We start from the raw sequence: 25,761 nt of genomic DNA, 5'->3' as shown, positions 1-25,761 counted from the left end.
GTCATGGTAATTTGAGGCTTGGGTGGTTCACAGTAGGTGAAAGGTATGGGCCGCAGACCTCCCAGCAACAGGCTGGATTCACCTTGAGCACAAAGCAAGCGGGTGGATTTGACTCAGCATTAGGTGTTGACTCAAGCTGTCTGGACCTCGGGCCTTTCCACAAAGACCTTGTGGCAAATCAGAATAGTTCATGATTCAGATTGGTCAGTCACTTGTTGTTAGCATAGTGTTCAAGCAACATGCTCTACTTTTTTCTTCTGCAATATTAACTGATCCTCTGATAAGGATGAAGCACAGTTACCAGGTATGGTGCTGTTTTTTATGCTGTTGCAGTTCTTCTCCTGAACAGTAGGCATTGACAATAAGAAAACTATACTACTACACAGAAGGAACTGCGCCAGGAGAATTGTTCACTAAATTTATAGCCTACAGGAGATTCTGTTGTTATTTACGTTTCAAGCAGTCTCCTTATTGTCCCTCTGGCATCTCCTTCAGGGAAGCTGCTCCTCTAAATACGGCCCCTGATTGCAGCCGACGATCACCAGCTAAAACCAGCTGGAGACTGCCGGTCACACCCTAAAGGAGAAGGAAAGGAAACCCTCACACACCCCCAACCAGCACACAACCCTATGGATACAACAGTAAGTCAGTTGTTTCTATCCATATTCAACTATAATCTGCTGTGATAGAATCTGGATGCAGGCATTTTGCAGCCTAGTAACAGCAGTTGGGTTGCATCTATCATAATGGTGTGTAAAAAACGAAAGGAAAAAAAAAAAAGAAGCATCATATTCTGCATTTATTTGTAGACTATAGACCACTTAATGATCACACAATTGAAGACACTTACCTGCTGCCCCACATTTAAGATACCATGGATTGTGTATTAGCAGGTGAAATTGGCACCCAGAGCCTGGAAAGCTGCTGCCTTCTGCACATGCAAAGGACTGTTCGAGTGAAACATTATGCCTTTTGGACTGTGTAATGTACCAGCAATATTCCAACAGCTCATGGATAGCGTCCTGGTGGAGTTGCACTGGGAGACATTCTTGGTGTACCTGGATGATATTATTGTCCTAGGTCGAGCCAAATGCTGGAGCGCCTTGATCAATTTTTCCATAAGTTGTGTGAGGCCAACCTGAGACTGAAACTGTCTAAGTGCTGTTTGTTCCAGAAGGAAGTCACCTACTCAGGTCACATTGTCTCTGCAAAAAGGTGTTGCCACAGATCCAGAGAGGCCTCTCAGAGGTTCAGCAGTTCATTAGCCTGGCCTCCTATTACTACTGCTTTGTGTGAAGATTTAGCCACCATTGCTAAGCCATTACAAAAACTGACTAAAAAGTATGCCCGTTTTAGATGAAGAAAAAAAAGTCAAGCAACTTTGATGAGTTGAAGAGACGCCTAACTCTTTCAGGACACCAAAGCCAGTGATTGGGGGATCGTGGCAGTTCCCTCCCAAGTACAGGGGAGCGAGAAAAGAGTCCAGGCATATGGCAACAGAAGTTTGTTCCCCACAAACAATGTTTTTGTACCACAAGGCATGAGCTTTTGGCAGTGGTAAAGTTCAGACAATATCTACTCAGTAGATCAATTACAGTGTGCACCGACCACAGCACAGTGCCCTGGTTGACAAGGCTGAGGGAGGCTGAAGGATGATTAGCCTGCTGGTTGGAGAAGTTGGCTGAGTACAACTTTCAGGTATTACACAACCCAGGAAGATATCACCAGAACACTGATGCGCTGTTCAGGAGGCCATGCTGAGCCTCATGCCCTTGTGCCATCTCCAAATCCAGCACCAGCAAAAAGACCCTTCATGACAAGAGAGCACAGTGTGTCTAACGAACGGTTCACACACAGAGGCAACCTCTATTGGGGGTAGTTTATGCTCATGTGGACACAACTTGGGACGACCCATTAACTCATCCCTGCAACTGTAGAGTGAACATGTCACCACAGGCCAATCAGTTCATTGGATGGACTTAGGACAGTGGCCAACTCAGATCTAGCTCTGGTATGAAAGTGGATTGAGGAAGGGAGAGGCTGACCCACATGGACTGAGATATCACACAGTAGCCACAGTGACCAGGGGACCAAGTTTAAGCCAGAAAACACACACACAATGTTCACACACATATTAGTGTGAAAGTGACTTGTGCAGGGAGGGAGGGGTGGGGGGTTGGGGTGGCTATGGTGGGCACCAACTCTTCTTAGTTTGCGCAGAAAATAAAGCCGCTGATTTGCCTTCCTGGCCAGTGCTGCTGAGTTGATGGTCCAGGAGAGGTCCTCTGTGATGTGCACACCCAGGAACTTCGTACTGCTCACCCGCTCCACAGCAGTGCCATTGATGAACAGAGGAGTGTGCTGTCTGTGGGTTCTCCTGAAGTCCACAACAATCTTCTTGGTCTTCTCAGCACTCAGAGAGAGGTTGTTTACCTTGCACCAGGAGGCCAGACGACTGACGTCGCACCTGTAGTGAGACTCATCGTTGTTGCCGATGAGACCCACCACCGTGTCATCCGCAAACTTGATGAACAGGTTGGAGAAGAGTACCAGTGCGCAGTCGTGGGTTAGCAAGGTGAACAAGAGGGGACTCAGCAAACATCCTTGGGGTATATACCGTGATATATATATCGTTATCATGATATAAACTAGTCAGGATCTGTAAGGATTTGGGTTTTTGTATTCAGTTTATTGCTTTTATTGTCTACATGTTTCAGTTTGAGTTTTTTTTTTTTTTTTGTTCAGTTATTTATGGTAGTCTGGTCTTAGTTCAGTTCTTGTTCCTTGTGTCTTTGTTTCCTGTCATTATTCACCTCTCCTCAGTCAGTCACTTGTTTTCTTGCCGCGCCCATCTCCACCTGCTCCTCGTTATCACTCACCTGTGCCCACTTCACCTAATTACCCTCTGTTTTAAAACCCGGTCATCTCCTCCACTTACTCGCTGGTTTGTTTGTCTTTTTCCCTGATGTCTGGTTCTGCTCATCTCCTGCCCTTGTCTGTTTGGTTTTTGTATTTAGTTTTCTTCTTGCTGCCTTGTCAGTGTTTTGTTTTTGGTTTTCTTTTAATTTTAATAAATTAGTCTCTTTTTCATCATGAGTCTGCACTCTGGGTTCGCCTCCTTCTCCACCCATCAAGACAATATCGTGATATATGATTTTTTCCATGTCACCCAGCACTATATTCCACTTTATTTTATTTCATTTTTTGAACTGCACAACACAAACATTGTATTTATAACAGCAGCCAGCAAATAATTCTCTGTCTTCGTTTTCATACTTACTGATTTTTTTTTCCCCCTTACCGTCTCAGCACTACCTTTATCTTTCTGTTTTTTATTGCTAGTATCCATGTTTTTTTTGGATAAGAGCTACACTACCTGTACCATGTACAGAAACCAACTGCTACACTTGTTTGCTTGCTACTATGACTTCTTCTTTTTCTTGTTCAGAGAAGAAGAGCTGGGCATGTGCTGGTGTAGATTCTGTCATCTAGGCCATGGTAAATTCAAAAAACGTGAAACTGTAGATTAGCAGGGGAAAAAAGGAAACCCAAAAAAAGGTGACTGAGTGGTGGCCGCTGTACATCCTGGAGCATCGGTAGTTCTGCGATTCTCCAAAACTCACAGATGGCCAGTCCACCCCTGTTTGTTAGAAACTGTGTTTGTGAAACACTGTGTTGTCCTTTACCTCTTTGATCACTGCAGCTTTCAACCTGCTCGTCATCATATCAGTCTCCCACTTCAGGCAGCATTTGCCTTCTCAGCAGCATATATGCTTTAAGTTTTAGAAAACTGACATTTTTTAATATACATTATTACAGGTAGCTCCACACACCCATAAACATCATCCTCCTCTCTCTGGCTGTCTCAGATTTTCTTGTTGGCCTCCTGTCAATGTCGGCAGAACTTTTTAGAAGAAAGGGTCGAAGAAATAGATGCTGTGTATTAGGAGATACCCTATGCTCTATTTATATTTATGTGGCTAGTATCATTGACTATTTCAATTGGGAACACTGTTCTCATATCAATTGACCACTAACATGGCTATTTGTCATCTTCTGCATTATCCCACCGAAATGACTGTATTAAAAGTCAAAGTTTCTGTTTGTCTGTGTTGGATAATTAGTGCTTTATACAGGATTTTGTTCCCCCAGTTACTGTCATTGTAGTTCTGTACATGGGAGTGTTTATGGTGGCTGTCTCAAGTCAAGTGGAATTTATTTATATTGCACATTTCAGCAACAAGGCAATTCAAAGTGCTTTACATCATAAAAACACAAAAACAAAAATTCATTAAAATAACATCATGATAACACAAAGATAAAACTGAACTAACTAAAAGTCCCAAATGCTAACTGAAAGTACCAAATTTCAGGGGTGGGGGAGAGTGAGGCGAACCCAATGCGCAAACTCATATTTAAAGTGGCAGTAAAACAAAACTAAATTCAAAACGCAAACAAAATCCAAACACAAGAGGCGAGACATGAGGATAACCAGATAACCAGGTTTTCTTTGTGTTTTTGTATTTGGTTTGTTTCTTTTGTTGTCTTCATGTTTTGTCTTGTCTTTGTGCCTCTGTCATCATTCACTTCTCACTCTCTCTCACCTGTGCCTACTTCCACTAATTACCTCCTGTGCTTAAAACCTGGTCATCCCCTCCAATTGTTGCTGGTCTGTTGTCACTTCATGCGCTGTGTCATTTGCTTCTTGTCTTGCCTCATGTTTTGCTTGTGTTTGGATTTTGTTATGTTTAGTTTTGCTGCATCGGCAGCTTTTGTTTCAGGTTTTCTTTTTATTTTAATAAATTAGTTTCTTTTCTGAAGATGAGTCTGCGCTCTGGGTTTGCCTCTCTCTCCTGCCAACCTGACAGCGACAACAGACCAGTAAGTGGAGGAGATGACCGGGTTTTAAAGATAGGAGGTAATTAGGAAAAGTGGGCACAGGTGAATGATTATAAACTTGGGTCAGGTGAAGGTGGGTGTGACAGGGCACAGGGAGCAAAAAAAAAAAAAAAAACTAAATCCAGGAACAACTAAAAACAGAACAATAAGTACCAAAAAGGCCAACTAAAAGCACTAAAGGCTAACTAAAAGTACTAAGGATAACTACAAGTACCGAAAAGGGTAACTACAAGTACTAAAGACCAACTAAAAGTACCAAAAAGGCCAACTAAAAGTTCTAAAGGCCAACTAAAACTACCAAAGACCAACTAAACTAAAGTAAAACAGACATTGGAGGAGAGAGGGAGGGAGAAGGCAACAGTTATGTACACATTATGTACACATCTTCAACATCCTCGACAGACAGTGTAGACAAACACACAATCTTCCAATCGTCCCAGGAATCCATTGTGTCCAGCTCGATAAGTGTGCTCGGGGCAAAAGGGCTCTTCTTCGCCCAGTCTTCTCAACGAGAAAATTTGATCAATTGGGTTGAGAGACCAGCTGACCAGATCCATAATTTCCAATTCCAAAGGTATACAAAGAGAGGTTCCAGAAAAGAAAAGACAGCACAGGTCATAGAGCAAAAGCAGGGGGAGAAGAAAAAAAACATGTCTTCACTGAGAGCTGGAAAAAAAAGGCTTGTGCCATGGGCTCTCACATTATAGCTGTCATAGTTCAACTTTTAAAGAACATAATTAATAAAACTTCTCTAGGATAAATGCATGTTTTTAACTACCCTGATTTAAGTGATAATAGTTGATGATAAATGTGATGTTTTGGCACATGATCTGTTTTCATTACTCAGGCTGAGCAGGCTCAGTATGCAGCAAGTGAAACCAAGTCGGGGGTTTAAAGTCATTGGTCAATTTCACAGGAAAGTTGCAGTGATTGTTCAAATTTGCAACTCTGAGCAAACTTGCAGGATTGGTTGAATTTGCAGTTATAGTTGGGATTGCAGCATTGCAACTTCCTGGAGGAACATATGTCTTACAGGCCTGCTAAGTACCACATGAAGGCAATATGGTTAGCTAAAGAACGACCATTATTAATCCTTTCCAAAATAGGGAATAATTTAGCTTAATGCTGACCAGCTTGTTATCTGTCCTGTATAGGTTGAGGGAGGAACAACAGCAACATTTATCCTCCCCCCACCCCCAAAAAAGGGGGATGTACAATTGGAAGAGATAAATCAGCAATAAAGACACAAGTGTTCAAGACCTGCTAGAGCTGCTACTGTCTGATAATGGAGCTATATGACAAAGAGGAACTTTGTTTTCCTCAACTCCTTAACACCTCATGCAAAAAGCCAACACTTCAGGGACCTGATGTAGTGCTTCTGAACATCGTACTGTCCATTGTCTCTTTCTTCACAGCAGCTCTGAATCTGCTTGTAATCATCTCAGTCTCCCATTTCAGGCACAGATTGAATTTACTTCAAACCCAATAGTTTAGGTTTCAGGAATGCTAACACTTTACAATTTTTGACAACCTTTATTTGTTTTTTTAGTTGATATTTTGTTATCACGTGATCCTAATACTTCTGTCTCCTTGCAGGCAACTCCACACACCCACTAACATCCTCCTCCTCTCTCTGGCTGTCTCGGACTTTCTTGTAGGTCTCTTATTGATGCCTTTAGAAATATATAAAAAAATCACCTGCTGGGGGAATATTATGTGCTTTTTATATGGTTTTCTGATTGCTCACATTGTTTCAGCTTCAATTGGAACTATTGTTCTCATATCAGCTGACCGCTATGTGGCTATTTGTCATCCTCTACATTACCCTGTCAAAATCACTATGACAAAAGTCAAATGTTGTGTTTGTCTGTGTTGGATCAGCAATGCTTTTTACAGGATTTTATTTTTCAAAGATGAATTATTTCAACCAGGCAGGAGTAACTCCTGTATTGGCCAATGTGCATTTGTTACACATTATCTTGCACAATTAGTTGATTTCACTCTGAACTTTATTGTCCCTATTACAGTCATTGTGTTTCTGTATTTAAGAGTATTTGTAGTGGCTGTGTCTCAGGCTCGTACCATGCACTCTCACATAGCAGCTGTCAAATCTAACCATTCAGTAAATTTTAAAAAGAAATCAGAGTTAAAAGCAGCCAGAACGCTTGGTATTCTTGTTATTGTATATCTAATATGTTTCTGTCCTTATTACTGTTACTCTCTTGTACAAGTTAAAGTGACCAGTACTTCATATGCTCCATTTTTGGTCTTTCTGTTTTATTTCAACTCCTGTCTAAACCCTCTGATCTATGCCCTCTTTTACCCTTGGTTCAGAAAAGCTGTTAAACTCATTCTCACTTTGCAGATACTGCAACCTGGCTCCCGTGAGGCCAATATACTGTAGAGATGCTGTTGAATGAGTCAAAAGACACATACTCTGCACATATGAGCTGACATATCTTAGTTTAGTTAAAAGTATCAAAAAACAATAATGTAATGTGTGAATGTGGAAAGATCCAATTGCAAAAAGCAACTGAGTTTGTCATAATTATATCAGCTGAAAATCCCAACACATGATAATGAAAAGTAGTTAATGTATACAGCTGTATAACTGTTTATCTGAAGAAAGGTCTCATTTAGGAGATCTTAACAAACTTTATATTTGGTCTACACTGTCTCTAGCACACAACTTATTAAGGTTTTACTTAGAAATAGTTTTACAAACACAGATTAATGATTGTATTGTTTTTATTGTTGAAACCTATTAATAATTTAATTTATTTCACCAAAGTCAAACATACTTTTTTTTTTTTTGTCAAGCATGATAAAATATAGTTTAGAGGGCTATAGCATTAGCTTAAGCTAATTTTTTATTTAATTTTTTTATCATCTTGACATATTCAAAAATTATCTGGCCTTTACCATGTGATATTTTTTTTCAACTCTAACCTCCTGTGTACAAAAAAGAAATACAAAAAGAAATTAGAGTTTGTTATGTCATTATTTATTAGACAAACACAAAGCCAAAAAGGAAAAGCTGTGTGTAAGTAAAGTAAAGTAAAGATTTATTTGTATAACACATTTCAGCAGCAAGGCATTCAAAGTGCTTTACATAATAAAAACATCAGGAGAATTACATTACAATCATCAAAAAATATCATTACAATCATCAAAAACATCATTACAATCATCCAAAAATAAAAATCAGAGAGCAGATACACTTGGTAATCATAAGAAGATGGTCAATATGTACTAAGATATTTTGTTCAGAGCAGCTTTACACCTGAATGTGTTTGCAGACTACTAATCAAAGGCAGCTCTAAACAGGTAAGTTTTCAGCCTTGATTGAAAGGAATTTAGTGTTTCGGCTGTTTTGCAGTTTTCTGGGTCTGGGAGTTTGTTCCAGATTGATGGTGCATAGAAACTTAAAGCTGCTTCTCCATGTTTAGTTTTGGTTCTGGGGATACAAAGTAGACCAGAAAACCTGAGTGTTCTGGAGGGGTGATACGACGATGCATGTGTGTGCAAAACTACCTGCACCCGATCATTCAATGCCTTGTAGAACATACTTTAGCAGCAGAAACTTGTAGTCTTTTTTGTGTGACTTTATCATTCTCTCACATGATTGAGGAATAATTTTTGATCAATCTAATTAACAATGTTGCTTCAATTCATCGAGCTTTGCAGGCTTTTTTATGTACAGTGTTTTTAACATCCCATCACACCATTTTTTTCAGGTTGAGGTTTTGGCTTTGACTGGGTCGTTGCAACAACTTGATTCTTTCATTTTTCAACAATTCTGTTGTACATTTTCTGCTTTGTTTGCAATCATTGTTCTGTTGCATCATGACCCACTTTGGCCCACTTTAGCTGTCGGACAGATGGCCTCACATTTGACTCTGGAAATCTTTGGTCTTCAGAGGAGTTTATGGTCAATCTAATGACAACAAGGTGCCCAGCTCCTGTGACTGAAAAAAAAAATGCAAATCATCACCCTTCCACTATTGTGCTTAACATAAGGTGTTGGTTCTGGCCAAAGGTTTATCAGAGAGAAAATGAAACTGTATTTAGAAATAGTAGAACAATTTCAGAATAATGGCACTAAATAAAAAATTTGGAAAACTTATCCTATCATCTATAGCTCAAAATATCATAAAAAAGATTTCATTAATTTAAGGAAATCTTTGTGGGCAAAAGACAAGGTCGAAAGTCATTATTGGATGCCTGTAATTGTAGGATTAAAAGGCAGCTCTTACACAGAAATGAATGAGTGCAACTATTTCTTTCTTTTTGCCAGAACACGGGGGATCCTTTTAATTGTCACATCTTATCATCATCAGAAATTCCACAAAAGATCCCGAAACATATTTGAGACCAGGCGTATTTAAACAGACAGAATACATCAGTGTTTATTGCATACTTTTGACTAGTTTGTGATTGGTCAGAAGTTTACATAACTCTTACGACACTCACAGGAAATCCCAGAGCAAACACACCGTTTTCCAGGAATTGTCTTATCACTCACAAACAAATTATTCTGAGAAGTTCTTGGCAAGAACAACTTAACACTCTTAACACACAATCCTGGCCGACAGTTAAACTCTGCAGTTCTCTTCCACACTTGGTAAACTGCATTTTCCCCCACATGATTTTCAGGCCCTGAGGCGACACTAGATAAAAAAATAGGTCTGATTTGGTTATGGACATCACTGCATAGGCTCAGGAACACTTCCACATATCACTGTCTGTAAAGACAGTTTGCTGTGCAATTCACAAATGCTTGTTAAAAATGTATCAATCAAAGAAAAAGCTATATGTGAGCACTGCCCAGAAACATTGCAGTTTTCTTTGGGCTAAAGCATAATCAAAATATACTGAAGCAAAGTTAAAAACTGTTCTCTGGTCAGACAAAATGAGGGACCATCTAGTCTGTTGTCAGCACATAATTCAAAGGCCTACCTCTCTGATGATATGGGGCTGCATTAGTGCCCATGGTATGTACAGCTTACACATCTGGAATAAAACCATTAATGCAAAACAGTATATATAGATTTTAGAACAATATATGCTCACACAGATGACATAATTTCAGGGAAGGCGTTGCATATTTCAGCAAAACAAAGCTATATATCGTACTGTATCCATTACAACAGCATGGCTTTGTAGAAAACGAGTCCAGGTGCTGAACTGTGGAGCTAAATTGGGGCCAAATGTTTTGTTAATTTGAAAAATGACATTTGAATCGAAAAACTAAAACTTGAAATTGAAAGCTTTAATTTTTGTCCAAAACTTGAAAAATTCAATCATCACAAGATGACGCCAGTGTGTGTGGCCTGCCGTCTCTTGCTGTCAATGCTGTTTGTGTGTTTGCTGTTTTTGTTTATTTTACCTAATGCCAGTTCACTGCTCGTGTATGATTGCCAAACATTGTTGCATCTTCGCCTTTTTGCCAAGGATCTAGTAAAAATTGACCATGATTACGGTGCTCATCCAGCGTTTCAGCCGTTTCTCTTCCCCGGCCGGTTACCTGCTCATCATTGCCACACCCTTGCTCCACTACCTCGGCCTAAACACTGGCACCGCTGGGGTAAATGCAGTGGCCGACTGTTAAATTTTAAGGATCTCTTGGCACAATCTTCCACGGCTTCATGGAGGAAAAATGGCGTGGTACCTGGACTCTGTTTTTTACCCGCGATCGCTGGACCCTGCTGATAGCGGGCTGGTATATGTCATTGGTTCGGATGATGTAATCCGCCTCCACGGCCCCTGCTCTCCCCGTCCCCACTGGCGTGGTGTAAGTCCCTGCCATCTACGAGCCCTGCGTTGGGCCCCACAGACAGCCACCGCTTCAGATGCGCCAGCCCCCTGCCGGTTCAGCTTTAACGCAAGATCACTGGGAAATAAAACTTTCATCTTGAGGGATTTCTTCATTTCCCGTGATCTGGATTTTCTCTGTGTAACTGAGACATGGCTGAGTACTGGTGAGCCTTCCTCTCTTATTGAACTGTCACCACCGGATTGCTGCTATTTTAATTCCCTGCGCCTGTCGAAAAGGAGGAGGAATAGCGGTTGTTTTTAAAGCGAATTTAATACCAGCAGATCTGCCTGCAATCCTCCTTTACAAGCTTTGAACATTGTTCTTTTGAAATTGGTCGTTCTCACATTGTCTTGTGTGCCGTCATTTATCGGCCACCCAAGTACAATAAGGACTTTATAAGTGATTTTTCAGAATTTTTGGCTGAAATTATGCCCAAGTACGATCATGTTCTTATCCTCAGTGATTTTAATATTCACACTTGATGCCCAGAAGAGCCGATGTCTAGGAGTTTTTTAAATGTAATTGACTCTTAACTTTGTGCAGTCTGTGTCTGGTCCTACTCACATACTCGGACACACACTCGACTTGGTTCTGTCGTTCGGTCTGGATCTTTCTAATTTGGACATATGTGGCGCTGTTTTCTCAGATCATATGCTGATTTTATTTGACGTTCCCACTCACTGTCCGGTTAAACTGCGCGCTCTTCCTCAGCGCTGTCGCATGTTTAACTCCTCCTCTCCAGCCCAATTTTCCTCTACTTTCCTGTGTCTCTGCGAGGATAACTCTAAAGACTCTCTTTGATTAAATCTTGATGAACTGGTTTCCGGCTTCCACTCTGTTTGTTTACAAACACTGGACAAGATTGCTCCATTGAAGACCTGGAGCATCAAACCTGCACCCGAGCCCTGGCTGAATGACATCACTCGCGCTGCCAGGTGTGAGTGCAGGATAGCGGAGCGCAGCTGGAAAAAGGACAGGCTACATGTTTCTCGTGGTATTCTCAAAGAGAACCTGCTGCAGTATCAGAGGACTTTAATAGCTGAGAAAAATAATAATATATAATTATTATTATATATAATAATATATATAATATATTATATATATATATTATATATATATATATATAATAATAATATATAATTGCTTCCAATTGTAATAATCCCAGTGTTCTGTTCAAAACCATAGATACTGTTCTCCATGCTCCCAAGTTTGTTGGCTTTGACTCCTCCACCGAAATCTGTGAAAGTTTCCTTCACTTCTTCACTGATAAAATTGTGTAAACTAGAGCTTGTATTTCTCAGCCTTCCTACGACCCTTCTATCCGTTTGCACTACTCATCTATTTTTGATCAGTTTGAGCCGGTGTCTTTCTCTTTTCTTGAGGACACAGTTGGCCACATGAGGCCCTCTGGCTCCCCTGCAGATTCTATCCCACCTCGCTTGTTTAAAGAGGTACTTGCTACTGGTGGACCAAGTGTGCTTCAGATTATCAATAGCAGTCTTTCTTCAGGTATAGTACCTGGGGTTTTTAAGCATGCATTTGTACATCCTCTAGTTTAAAAAAACAAGCCTTGACCCCTCTGTCTGCTGCAATTTCAGGCCTATTTCTAATTTCCTATTTATTTTTAAAATACTAGAGAAGGTTGTTTACAACCATTTGTTACCATTTTTAGAGGACAATGGTATCACTGAGCTGTTTCAGTCTGGGTTCAAAGCCTTCCACAGTACAGAGTGTGCACTTCTGAGGGTTTCTAATGCTATATTCTTGTCAAGAGACTCTGGAAAGTTTGTTGTTTTAGTGCTATTAGATTTGTCTGCTGCATTTGACACTGTCGATCACAATATCTTAATATCTTGTCTTGAGCACTGTGTGGGCATTAAGGGTGTCACCCTCAATAAGTTCCGGTCCTACCTAACTAAGTAGGAGTTTCTGTGTAAAAATGACCAATTTTGTGTCTTCCACAGCTCCTGTTCCATATGGGGTTCCCCAGGGCTCAATCCTTGGCCCTCTTTTATTTGCTCTCTACCTTTTCCCCCTTGGCTTTGTTTTTAGGAAACATGGCATTTCGTTCCACTGCTATGCTGATAATTGCCAGATCCATTTTCCCTTGTCACAAAATAATACAGTCCAGCAACTTACACACTGTCTTAATGATATTAAAGCATGGTTTTCTCTTAATTTCCTTAGTCTAAATGAGAACAAGACAGAAGTTATGTTGTTTAGACCAAGTTGCTGTTCCTTCTCCCAGTGTAGATCTTGGCTCACTGTCATTTTATCTCAAGGACTGTGTCACCAATCTGGGGGTGAAGTTTGACTCTGATTTAAATTTGAAAAATAGATCAGGTGTGAGGATTTGAGTTTTGAGTTATTATTTCAGTTTGGTTTGTTTTCTGCTTTGGATTTTTGTTAAGTTTAGTTTGCTGCCACGTCAGCAGTTTGTTTTTATTTATTTTCTTTATTTAATAAATTAGTTTTGTTTTTGAAGAATGAGTCTGCACTCTGGGTTCGCTTCTGTTTCCATCCAGCCTGACATCAGCAGTGTTGTTAGAAAAGTTTTTATCAGCTTCGTCAATCCTAACAAGATCTGACCTTGAGAAATTAATCCACGCTTTTATTACAGCTCGTCTTGATTATTGTAATGCACTGTATGTAGGCATTAGCCAGACCTCTCTTGCCCGTCTGCAGCTTGTGCAGAACTCTGCTGCTTGTTTGTTAACTTGGGCCCATAGGCGTGAGCACATTAATCCCATCTTGGCCTCCCTTCATTGGCTCCCTGTGCACTACAGAATTAATTTTAAGCTCCTGTTATTTGTTTTTAAATGCTTAAACAACTGGCCCCACCATATCTATCTGAGCTGCTTCAGCCTTCCTGCCCGCCCCGATCCCTAAGATCAGCTGATCAGTTACTGCTGACAGTCCCAAAAACTAGGCTGAAGCTTCGAGGTGACAGAGCATTTGCTGTTGCTGCTCCCAAGCTCTGGAACAACTTACCCTCGAGTGTCAGACAGGCCTCCTCTCTTCCTGTTTTTAAATCTCTTTTAAAAACACACTTTTATTCTTTGGCTTTTAACACACCGTGATTCTTGTCTTGCTTGGCACCTTAAAACACCTTATTTTAATTTTTTTCTGTCCTTCTTACTGTTTTTATCTATTGTACAGCACTTTGGTTACCCCTGTGGTTTTTAAAATGTGCTATAAAAATAAAGTTACTTGATTGACTGATTCAATGATATTCAAACTAAAAAATAGTGTGCCAATTTTTTTCAGTTTAAATAAAATATTGATTTAATTCTGGAAATATTTTGAATAAATTATTATTTTTATTTTACACGTTTCCATATTTTGATATTTGAGGCCTTTTTTTTCCAATTCAATTTTTATGTTTTTAGGATCAAACTTATTTTGTTTCAGCTTCAAATTTTTTCTCCAATTTCAGGTCTAATTTTTTACTTTCAGATCAGTTTTTTTTCAGTTGCAGACTTTTGACCTTGATTTTGCGTAGGGGGTGTCGAGATATATACTACCTTTCTCTCCTCGAGTTGGTTGTTGGGAAAGACCTGGAGACGTTACCTTAAAGTTTAACACATTTATTCAAACACCCTTAGTCAACATTCATACAATAATAAAACCAGATGCATCTGGGAGACAATCAATGGGAATGAGACAGATCATCTTGAAACTAGTCAAGCCATCACCCCAGGATTGTCTGAGGAAACAAAGGATGTTCTCTGGTTTTTATGCTTCAGTCTCCCCCTCCTCCAGATGGTGGGTCACTGCCTTCCTTATCTAGAAGTCAAAGGTCTCTCCTTCCCCCTTCCTTTCTGGCACATCCGTTGCTCACATTCCAGGGTGTTCACCAACTATCTCTCTCTTTCCAGATAAACTAAACAACTCCTTGTTAAAACTTTTAAAATGGTGGCTAAATATAAAATGGTGATAAACATTTCCACAGGGGCATGGTTTCAGCTCAGAGGAGCGTGGAATCATGACTGACAGTCTAACAAGGATGGAAGGAGACTTGTGTCACTCATGTTGCCGTCAAGAAACATAGGTGCTGCGAGAATTGTGGCTCAACATTTTCTATGCACCATATGCATGTGATTGGCAGTAAACCAACTAATGCCAGTGACTAAATTCACCTTAAAAAACTGTTTTGGACAATACATGGCACCATTACCATTAGGTGAGCAATGAACTGCGCCACTTTGTGCATTTCAGCAGTAACATTTTAATAAATGACCTCTCCCACTTATGCATATGATCCTAAAGGCAATGTTGTATTCACAGGCTATGGTGTCCGCACTGCAAAGGCAATCCGCAGGAGTCAGCGCACAGTTAAGTGAAGTGAAGTGAAATTTATTTATATAGCACTTTTCAGCAGCAAGGCAATCTAAAGCACTTTACATCAGAAACAAGAACAGAATCAAATACAGCAGGTACATAGTTAAACATATATAATCAAATACAGAGATACAGCAAACATCATAGAAACATCAGAATCAAATACAGATCAATCATGCATAATCTAAATGAAATAAAGGATAATCTAAATGAAACCATGAAACTAAACATATCTAAACATGAGCTAAAACAGTCAAATAGTAGCTAAAATAATCTAAATAAAAGTTAAAGCTGAACTAAACAACAATTAGCCTAAGACAGTCAAAATATGAGCTTGTTAGGATCTGGGTTTTTGTATTCAGTTTGTCTTCATGTTTCAGTTTGAGTTAATTGCTTATTTTATTCAGTTATCTTCTTCCTTGTGTCTTTGTTCCCTGTGCCTCAGCCATCATTCACTTCTCCTTAGTCTATCTCTCATTATCCTGCCACGCCCATCTCCACCTGCCTGCCTGCCATTGTCATCGCTCACCTGCGCTCAGTTACCTTGTTACCCTCTGTGTTTAAAACCCGGTCACATTCTCTACCTCTCTGCTGGTTCATTGTTGTATCCTTGCCTCCCCGATGTGCTGTCCTTCTGGTTGTTTGTGCCTCGTCGCCCCCCATGCTCTGCTTGGTTTTCGTCTCGTCTCAGGTCTGTTTATGAGTGTTTAAGTTAGTGTTTTTGTATTCAGTTTATGTTTTGCTGCCCCGTCAGCTCTTTGTTTTCGTTCCCTAAATAAATTAGTTTATTTTTTTCATCATGAGTCTGCATACTGGGTTCACCTCCTTTACCCCACTTTATGACAGAGCTAAGATAAAATTGACTAAACTAAATGTATAGGAAGGCTAAATAAGCTAACATAAGATGAAACATGACAATGCTAAGCTAAGGGTACAACATGACTAGTACCAAAAGGCCCGCTAACAGCCAACATAAGAATTATTAAGATAACTAAACCAAAATCACAATAAAGTTAAAGCTGAACCAAAGAACAATTATGTGAGGATCTGGGGTTGGCTCCGCCTTCTGGGCAGTGCCACTAATCATTCCTCCACGGGTGTTCCAGTTTCCACTGATGAGATCAGCTGGTACTTAAGCAGCAGGCTGGGATCAGATTTTCGCTGGAGCATCAAACCTTCTGGGTTAGATTCTCCGCCACAGTGTCTAACCTAACTGATGCTCTTAAGTTTCTCATGTTCTCCGTTTGTGCCTACTATTCAGGTTTTTCCACGCCACAACTACGGGTCGGAAGAACCACTTACCTGGATACTCACGGATACTTACTTCGCTGCTACCTGGCTCCTCTTTGGAAACCACTGGAACCTCCTCGACACCGCAATCTCCCGCTAGGACCTGTAAGCAAACAAAGAGACATTGTAACCTTCGCAACCACCTTGGAAATCAGAACTGTACCCGAGACTCACCCGGTTCTCCTTCTCTTGCAGACTCCTTCTGGAAACGATCGCTGTACATAGTCGCACCTGTAAATAAACGCACTTACCTTTATCCGCGTCTTCGTGTGTGGTTTTGATTTCGCTCTCTGGACAAAAACCCTTGGCCTTATGACAAATTAGGAATCTAACAATATCTAAAATATGAGCTAAGATAAACTAAACTTAACTAAATGAACAGGAACTAAACTAAATGTAAAGGAAAGCTAAAAATGTCCCCTACACAGCCAACATTAGAATTACTAACTAAGGGAGGGGAGGGAGGGAGTGGAGTAAGAAAGATGAGGCAGAGAGGGTGGAAAATGAGTATATGTGTGTAGAGACAGTGTGGTGCATGTTGTATGTGTGTGTGTGTGTGTCTGTGTGTTTGCAGATAAGTCCATGAATTACGTCACAGAGGCCATTGTCTTTGATAATGTGATGGAATGTTTATCAGCCAGCCCATAGCAGATCCACGAATGTCCTTAGGCGGGAGGGGGGGCAGAGCATCTTGTTTACATAAAATCTGGGGAGACAGAGAGACGGAGAGAAAAGAAACACGTCCGCCTTCCACTAGGAGCAGAGAGAATAAAAACAGGTAAAAAAATGTTAAAAATATGAGCTGTTTTGAATAGTTTTAACAACTGGGGTCTGGGCGATGAGCTGTGGCAGAGTCAATTCTTCCAGCCAGATCATGTTATGTAGTTAAGTTGACCATAACTGGACCGTGACAAACATGACTCAGGACTGCTGAGCAGCTCAAATCCTACATCAGACAACATTATCCTCCAAAAACTCCAGCAACTGATCTCTTCAGTTCTTAAACTTTTACAAAGTGTTGTTAAAAGATGAGGGGATGTTTCACAGTAATAAACTTTTTGTTTTTGCTTTATTTATTTGATTGTTTAAATATGTCCAATTTCTTAGTTTCAAAACATTTGACAACATTTATTTCTACAATTTATATTTGACAAACTTTAGAATAACCAGAGTATAAAAAAGAAACTAAGAAACCTGAGAGAAGAAAAAGAAAAGCCTGGAGTGTCAACAGTAATCCATAGAGACTCAAAGGAAGAGATGGAGGGTTGTGGGGAAAAAATAAATTAGATTCAAGATCTGGTCAGGGAGGTGCAACTGTCTGATGATGGAAATCAATGGCAGAGAAGAACTCTGTTTTCCACATCTCCTCAACAGCTCCTGCAGGAAGCCGAATCTTCACTGGTCTGAAGTTGTGCTCTGGAACATAATGCAGTCCTTCATCTCTTTGATCACTGCAACTTTAAACCTGCTTATTATCATCTCAGTTTCACACTTCAGGCAAATATTAAATTTTCAGGGCAGCATGCATTGAAAAAATTACAAATTTGACTAGATATTTACATGCTGGCATTGAATCTTGAACACTGATATGATGATAGAATTAATGTTCAAATCAATGTTTTTCTTTTTTCTGTTTTTGTCCAGGCAGCTCCACACCTCCACTAACATCCTCCTCCTGTCTCTGGCTGTCTCAGACTTTCTTGTTGGTCTCCTGCTGATGCCATTAGAAATCTTTAAAAACACAACCTGCTGGTTTCTTGGGGATATTATGTGTGCTGCCTTTTGTTATCTGAGCTGGCACATCCCTTCAGCTTCGGTTGGAAACATTTTTCTCATATCATTTGACCGCTATGTTGCTATTTGTGACCCCCTGCATTATCCCACCAGAATCTCCAGAGGAAGAGTGAAACGTTGGGTTTGTCTGTCATGGCTCTGGTATGGTTTCTATAGCATTTTCTTTATGAAAGATGAGCTGATTCGACCAGGCAGGAATAATTCCTGCTTGGGGGAATGTGTAGTTTTCATAAACTATATTACTGGTACTATTGACCTTATTTTGAACTTCATTATACCAGTCACAGTCATCGTTGTTCTGTATATGAGAGTATTTGTGGTGGCTGTGTCTCAGGCTCGTGCCATGCGCTCTCATGTTACAGCTGTCACACTTCAGCATTCAGTTAACCTAAAAACAAAGAAATCTGAGTTGAAAGCAGCCAGAACTCTTGGTGTTCTTATTGTTGTATATCTAATGTGTTACTGCCCATATTACTGTTATTCTCTTGTTGAGGTTAATTTAACCAGTACATCATATGCATCCTTTTTGTTTTTTCTTTATTATTTTAATTCCTGTTTAAACCCTGTGATCTATGCCCTGTTTTATCCCTGGTTTAGAAAAGCTGTTAAACTCATTGTGACTCTGCAGATACTGCAGCCTGGCTCCTGTGATGTCAACATACTGTAGAAACTATTCACTCACCTAAACAATGCTGAAATTAACATATAAATTGTATCTCAAATTTTATGTTTTACAAGAAATGCATTAATTTTATGTATTTAATTGTTTTGTTTTGTGATGTTTTGTTATGTTATTGTATTGTTATAACACAAGATTCAATAGCTTATTTATCATATGCTTTGGAAATATGAGATCATTTCTGTGAGTTAAAGACTGTACAGACCTTTATCAACAGCTGCAGTTTAGGATGTGAGCTCTTAAACAAGTATGTCCCTCTCAAGCAAAGACAAAGATTTATCTGAAAATTTGATGTCTCTGCTACATTTAGGATTTCAACAAAAGAAAATGCCAGACAGCCTTTTATAACACTTCCAAGTTCCTATGATATATAAAAATGTTTTATTTAAGTATTTTTAATGGTTGAATAATGATAAAAAAAAGAAGAAAATTTTGAAAAGCATTTTGTTTCTAAACTCTTTCCTATTTGTTTTAATGAATCTAAATTTGAAAAAGGAAGAAAGAAATGAAAATTTGTCAAAATAGCCCAGTGGTTTTTACACTAATTATATAAAATATATGTTTTTAATTTATTGCAAATGTAGTTTATAAAAATGTTCTATTGAGTTACACCTAAACATTGTGATTAAAACTACTGCTTATTAGGACACAGGTGTCACTCCCACCTATCTTTTAGCAGAGTCTGGGATTTTGTTAATGATGTTAGTAAGACAAATGTAATCATTCCGTCATTACTGTAAAATTACAATAAATTTTTTTACTTATAAATATCTGCAATTTATTTTATCTATACTGAACAAAAATATAAATGCAAAACCTTTTTTTAATCCTGTTTCATGAACTGAACTCAAAGATCTAAAACTTTTCCTATGTACACAATAGACCTTTTTCTCTTAAATATTGTTCACAGGTTTGTTTAAGTCTGTGTTAGTGAGCACTTCTGCTTTGCAGAGATAATCCATCCACCTCACAGGTGTGGCATATCAAGATGCTGATTAGACAGCATGATAATTGCTGCACAGGTGTGCCTTAGGCCGACCACAATAAAAGGCCACTCTAAAATGTGCAGTTTACCTTTACTTTATTAGGGCGGTCAGAAAATCAGTCAGTATCTGGTGTGACCACCATTTGCCTCACAAAGGGCAACACATCTCCTATGCAAATAGTTTGTCAGGTTGTTGATTATGGCCTGTGGAATGTTGGTCCACTCATCTTCAATGGATAGATGAAGAAATAGTAAGATAAATAGGAAAACATGACCCTTTAAATCTTAAATGTGTAAATCTCACAATGGAAAACTATAAAATGTTCAAGTGGGAATTCTAATGTGTATTTCATGCTATGATTAAACATAAGAAAAGAAAAAAAATCTATAAATATTTAAAGCTGCAGTAGGGAGTTCTCAGAAAATCGTGGACTTAGCCTGAAAATTTTAACAAGCCCACCTTACAAATCCCTCCCCCTTGCTCTCTGCTACACTACAGCCCTCCCTCTACAGAGGAGCCTGTCATGAACGCACAGGCTAGTAAGCAAGGCCACCGTTGACAGTGGATAAACAGCTCAGGCTCTGTCTAATTTTTTTTTCTTTTTCGCATGCTTTGCATCATGGGTCATCTGTTTACCTGTGTTTGTTTTCTGAGCATGTGCCACTCGAGAAATTGGCAGTTTTCCTGTAATGTTAGGTTGCTTCTCCGCCATTAGCACAACTGCAGCACACCAGCAATCTTGAGCTTGAACGACAGTACACGCTGTGTGGGGGAAGGGTGTAAGCAGCACATACACAAGCCTGTTTCACACTGCTTAGACACTTCTCCTGGCTCTAATTGGTTGTTTCTGACCGGTAGCGTATTTCTGCAAATGGCAGTAAGACCACTGGGAGGAACCAGAGGAGCTTGATTTTTATTTTTTTTTCACAGATTATCTGTTTCATATTCTACTGTCTGGGCATACAGTCATGTGAAAAAATTAGGACACCCTATGAAAACCTGTATATTTTTTAACATATTTGGACGTGGATATTTAATATCAATTTTAACAGTACTGAGAGATCCAAGTAATATGACTCAACAATTAAAAATTAAGAAAAGCCTTTTTACAACTTTCTGTAAAATGTAATTTAAAAAGAATGCAATTTCTAGTGAGGAATAAATTAGGACACCCCTATATATTGACCCACTTAAAATTGTTAAGATCACACACAGGTGTATTGCATCAGGTGCACATGACCAGAACATCGTTACACAGCATTTTGAATGACGCTTGGCCTATTTAAACCTCAGAAATTTAGTTTGGTATGTCCCTGACTGCTGAAGTAAGAGTGAGCACTATGGTGAGATCCAAAGAGCTGCCCAAGACCTTTAGAAAGAAGATTGTGGCTGCTTATGAGTCTGGTAAGGGATGTAATAAGATCTCAAAAGAATTTGACATCAGCCATTCCATCATCTGGAAAATTGTTTACAAGCGGAGGACATATAAAACAACTGTGACCATGCCCAGGTCTGGCCATCCAAGCAAGTTCACCCCCAGAGCAGACCGTAAACTGCTAAAAGAAGTCATGAAAAATCGTAAAATTTCATCACAGGACCTACAGCAGGCTCTTGCTACTGTTGATATGAAAGTGCATGACTCAACTATCAGAAAGAGACTACACAAGCTTAATTTTCATGGGAGGTGTGCAATGAGGAACCTTTGCTCTCTAAGAAAAATATTAAGGCCAAACTGAAGTTTGCCAGAGAGAATGCAGACAATGACCAGGACTTCTGGAATAATGTTCTTTGGACAGAAATTATTTCAGCCAAAGGAGCCAACACTAGTTCTTAGAGGGTAGGGTGTCCTAACTTTTTCTTCCATTATAATATGCATTTTTCTTCATAACTTTTGTTTCATGGGTCAAACAATGTTATTTTTTGTTGTTTAATTGCAATTAAATAACTTTCTTTTCCAGAAATAAACAAAAAACAAGATTGGACATTGATATGTGAACATTTCTCAATAAAGAGCTGACTATTTAATGGGGTGTCCTATTTTTTTCACAACTGTAGTAAATGCATTTTTTTATAAAAATTTCCTAGTGAAGCTTTAAGGCAGTCTAAAAATAAAAGATAGATTTTTTTGAAATAGCTTATGCCAAGTAGTGCTTAAGTGTGTTTCTAACTACTCTCCAGGCTGGCATAATGAAAGGTATTTATTGACTCAGTTGGACATCACTGAAGGCCTAACCATGAAACGCACCGTCCGCCACTGATTTCAATGTTCCGTTTTTAGAATAGAACATGGTAATTTTGTTCATTGAACACAGTTCATAGACAGGGTAAACATATTTACTTTACTTAAGTAGAGAATTGGTTTTGTTAAAGCTATACCTCAGAGGAAAAACGTGTAAGTTGTTTAAATAAATTACACTAACAAATTCCTGATCTGATATGTTTGTGACTGTCAGGAATTTGCACAGACCAGCCAGAGAGACACTTAATCATTACAAAAAAAGTTATTAGTTTATTACAAAAACTCAAAAAAATAAAAAAGGTTAAAAATTATAAATTGGGCCCGACACAGAAGTCAACGCAACAGACCTCAACCCAGGCAGCAACACAAAGAGCTCAAACACAAAAACTGACCTCCTAAACAAACCATGAGGGAAACTTAAATAGTGGCTGATGAAACCACTGCTGACACACAAGGGGTAAATTACTAACAAACTAACATACAAAAACTTAATACTGGTCAGAGATACTAATAATTTAAATAAAACAAATACTACTACAACAGAACTAGCAGCCCACAACAGAACTAGCTGCCCAAAACAGAAGAAAACAAGTTATAAACAAATTTCCCCTTCCCTTACAAACTAATGGTATGGCCCGCTGAGAAGATTATGCCATATAAGGAGATGAAAGGCAGCTGGGACTCTTCTTTGTGGCACCTGTAATGGCAGAATTTATTATAGGGTAACACATGTTGTTGATAAGTCCTGATTATGTTTTGACTTCTATTCCAAGTGTCATGGTTTCTCACAGAATGAACTTGTTTATAGGAGTGATGTTGAATTTTCTCCTCATGGGAACCAGACTGCCTTGCTTTTCCCTAACTCCTCCTTCTGGTCCAGTATTTCAATATCTTTAATAAAAGCTCCTATGTGGACTTGGGGAGCCAGAGCTTTGATTCAGAGCTTTCCCATTCGGACCTGGGACTCTGATGTTAATTCTTAATAGTCTTTCATGCTCTCTATATTTTGTGCACAATATATAAATAAATCTGTTTGTGAGAAGAACCAGTTTTCAGACCCGGAAAATCAGCCACAACACAAGAGCGGGCGGTTAGAACCGCTCTATTGGAAAACAGGCGAAAGTAAACTTTCAGGGACTGGGACCCAGGCGGCAACTCTGGAGAGAGAGGGGGGAGTTCAGAGCTCAACACGGAATCCAGGAAGTCGAAGAAGTCGAAGGAGTCGCAGGAGGATTCACTAACCTGGATGATAGTACTGTGGATAATAAGGCTGGACGACTGGAGGATGAAGTCCGTGAAGAGAACCAGGACAGAGACAAGGATTAAAGCTCCTAACATGTAGGAGAGCTGGGCAACATAATACTCATGGTCAGATAGGCAAGGGTCGATGCACGGTAGGCCGAGAGGGTGCGTCAGAAACAAGGGAGCAGGCAAAAGGTCCAGGTCCAGACAACAGGCAGAGGTCGGTGTCCAGATATCCGTAGTCCAACAAGGTTCCGGCAGGGGCAAGGCGTAAACGGGGGGTCCAAGAAATGAGAGCAGGGTCAAAGCACTGGGAGACAGTCAGGAAACGCTGGAGAACTACTTGCTTGTGAGCTTTCATAATCTGGCACTGGAGGAAAGCATGGGAGGAGAATAAATAGGGCATAGACTAGGTATGGGAGATAATAATCAGGGCTGAGACACAGGGAACCAGAATGAGAGATGATTAGAGACATGACAAGGCAAAATAATGATCATTACAGTTTGAGTGATTTCATCAAACAGTGCCTGGAAATTGATTTCTTCCACAACACACCCCAGCAGCAGCTCCAAAGGAAACTGGTAACTCAAAACAAAAGGAAATTAATCTGTTGCATATTAACCAAAAAATAGCAACTGCCAAATAAAATTAACTAGATGTGTGCACTGCAAATAGTCAACTAAAGAGTCAGGCTAAAAAAATACATTTTAATTGGAAATTAAAATCTAAAACTATCCATCCATCCATCTATCCATCTTCTTCCTCTTATCCGGGGTCGGTTCGCGGGGGCAGCAGCCTAAGCAGGGAGACCCAGACTTCCCTCTCCCCAGCCACTTGGGCCAGCTCCTCCGGGGGAATCCCAAGGCGTTCCCAGGCCAGCTGAGAAACATAGTCCCTCCAGCTTGTCCTGGGTCTTCCTCTGTGCCTCCTCCCGGTGGGACGTGCCCAGAACACCTCAACAGGGAGGCGTCCAGGAGGCATGCTAATCAAAAGACCGAGCCAACTCAACTGGCTCCTCTCGACGTGGAGAAGCAGCGGCTCTACTCTGAGTCCCTCCTGGATGACCGAGCTTCTCACCCTATCTCTAAAGGAGAGCCAAGACAACCTGCGGAGAAAAGTCATTTCAGCCGCTTGTATTCGCGATCTCGTTCTTTCGGTCACTACCCAAAGCTCGTGACCATAGATGAGGGTAGGAACGTAGATCGACCTGTAAATCGAGATCTTTGCCTTTTGACTCTCTTCACCACGACAGACCTATATAGTGCCCGCTTCACTGCAGATGCTGCACCAATCCGCCTATCGATCGCCCGCTCCATTTTTCCCTCATTCGTGAACAAGACCCAGAGATACTTAAACTCCTCCACTTGGGGCAGGACCTCTTCCCCTACCCGGAGAAGGCACTCTACCCTTTTCCGGCTCAAAACCATGGCCTCGGATTTGGAGGCACTGATCCTCATCCCAGCCGCTTCACACTCGGCTGTGAACCGGTCCAGCGAATGCTGTAGATCACAGCCTGATGAAGCCAATGGGACCACAACTTCTGCAAAAAGCAGAGACGCAATCCGAAGGTCACCAAAACGGATCTCCTCCACACTTTGGCTGTGCCTAGAAATTCTGTCCATAAACGTTATGAACAGAATCGGTGACAAAGGGCAACCTTGGCGGAGTCCAACTCTCACTGAAAGTAAGTCAGACTTACTGCCGGCAATGCGGACCAAGCTCTGACACCGGCCATATAGGGACCTAACAGCCCGTATCAAAGGGCCCGGTACCCCATACTCCCAGAGTACCCCCCACAGGATTCCCCGAGGGACATTGTCGAACGCCTTCTCCAAGTCCACAAAACACATGTAGACTGGTTGGGCTAGTCCCATGCACCCTCAAGGACCCTGCTGAGGGTATAGAGCTGGTCCATTGTTTTATGACCAGGACGAAAACCACACTGCTCTTCCTGAATCCGAGGTTCGACTATCCAACGGACCCTCCTCTCCAGAACCCCCAAATAGACCTTACCAGGGAGGCTTAAGAGTGTGATCCCTCTGTAGTTGGAACACACCCTCCAGTCCCCCTTGTTAAACAAGGGAAGATAGAGTCAGACGTAGGCTGAGTGCTCTGAACTTCAGTAAGGGTCTTCCTTTCACGTCTCTCTTTCAGCGCTGAAAGTGAATAAATGTGTTTAAGCTTTAAGAGCACTCTTGGCTGTTTTTGACTCTCTGACTCCGTCTGTATGAATATTTGTGTGTGTGTAAAAATGTATTTGTAACTCGTGTAAGCATCTTTGTGTGTAGGTTTGGATAGTTGTATCTGTGAAACATGATTGTTGTCATGATCTTGGGCAGTGTTTTAGCCCACATGCAGAACACACTCAGGAGACCAGGTAATTAAAGTAATAATGTTTATTGTAAAAGGGGATGAGCATGTAACAGGAGCTGGGAGCTGGCTTCTCTGGGACCGGGTGTTACTGTGAGAAAG

At 40.3% G+C, this 25,761-nt stretch overlaps 2 protein-coding genes across 2 annotated transcripts; both read left to right on the top strand.

Moving 5' to 3' along the window:
- Nucleotides 1-6,184: 6,184 nt before the first annotated feature.
- On the top strand, nt 6,185-7,303 carry LOC108247863 (trace amine-associated receptor 13c-like). The gene is made up of 2 exons (XM_017436235.1): nt 6,185-6,357; nt 6,496-7,303. Exons 1-2 carry the CDS (start codon nt 6,185-6,187, stop codon nt 7,301-7,303), a joined length of 981 nt encoding a protein of 326 aa, XP_017291724.1.
- Nucleotides 7,304-17,669: 10,366 nt separating this feature from the next.
- LOC108247872 (trace amine-associated receptor 13c-like) lies at nt 17,670-18,814 on the top strand. The gene is made up of 2 exons (XM_017436246.3): nt 17,670-17,845; nt 17,993-18,814. Exons 1-2 carry the CDS (start codon nt 17,670-17,672, stop codon nt 18,807-18,809), a joined length of 993 nt encoding a protein of 330 aa, XP_017291735.1. The 3' UTR covers nt 18,810-18,814.
- Nucleotides 18,815-25,761: the final 6,947 nt, after the last annotated feature.

The sequence above is a fragment of the Kryptolebias marmoratus genome, linkage group LG6, assembly GCF_001649575.2.
Source record: "Kryptolebias marmoratus isolate JLee-2015 linkage group LG6, ASM164957v2, whole genome shotgun sequence".
In the NCBI taxonomy this organism is placed as follows: Eukaryota; Metazoa; Chordata; class Actinopteri; order Cyprinodontiformes; family Rivulidae; genus Kryptolebias; species Kryptolebias marmoratus.
Note: the sequence above shows the minus strand (reverse complement) of the source record. Positions and strands in the feature narration are given on the sequence as shown.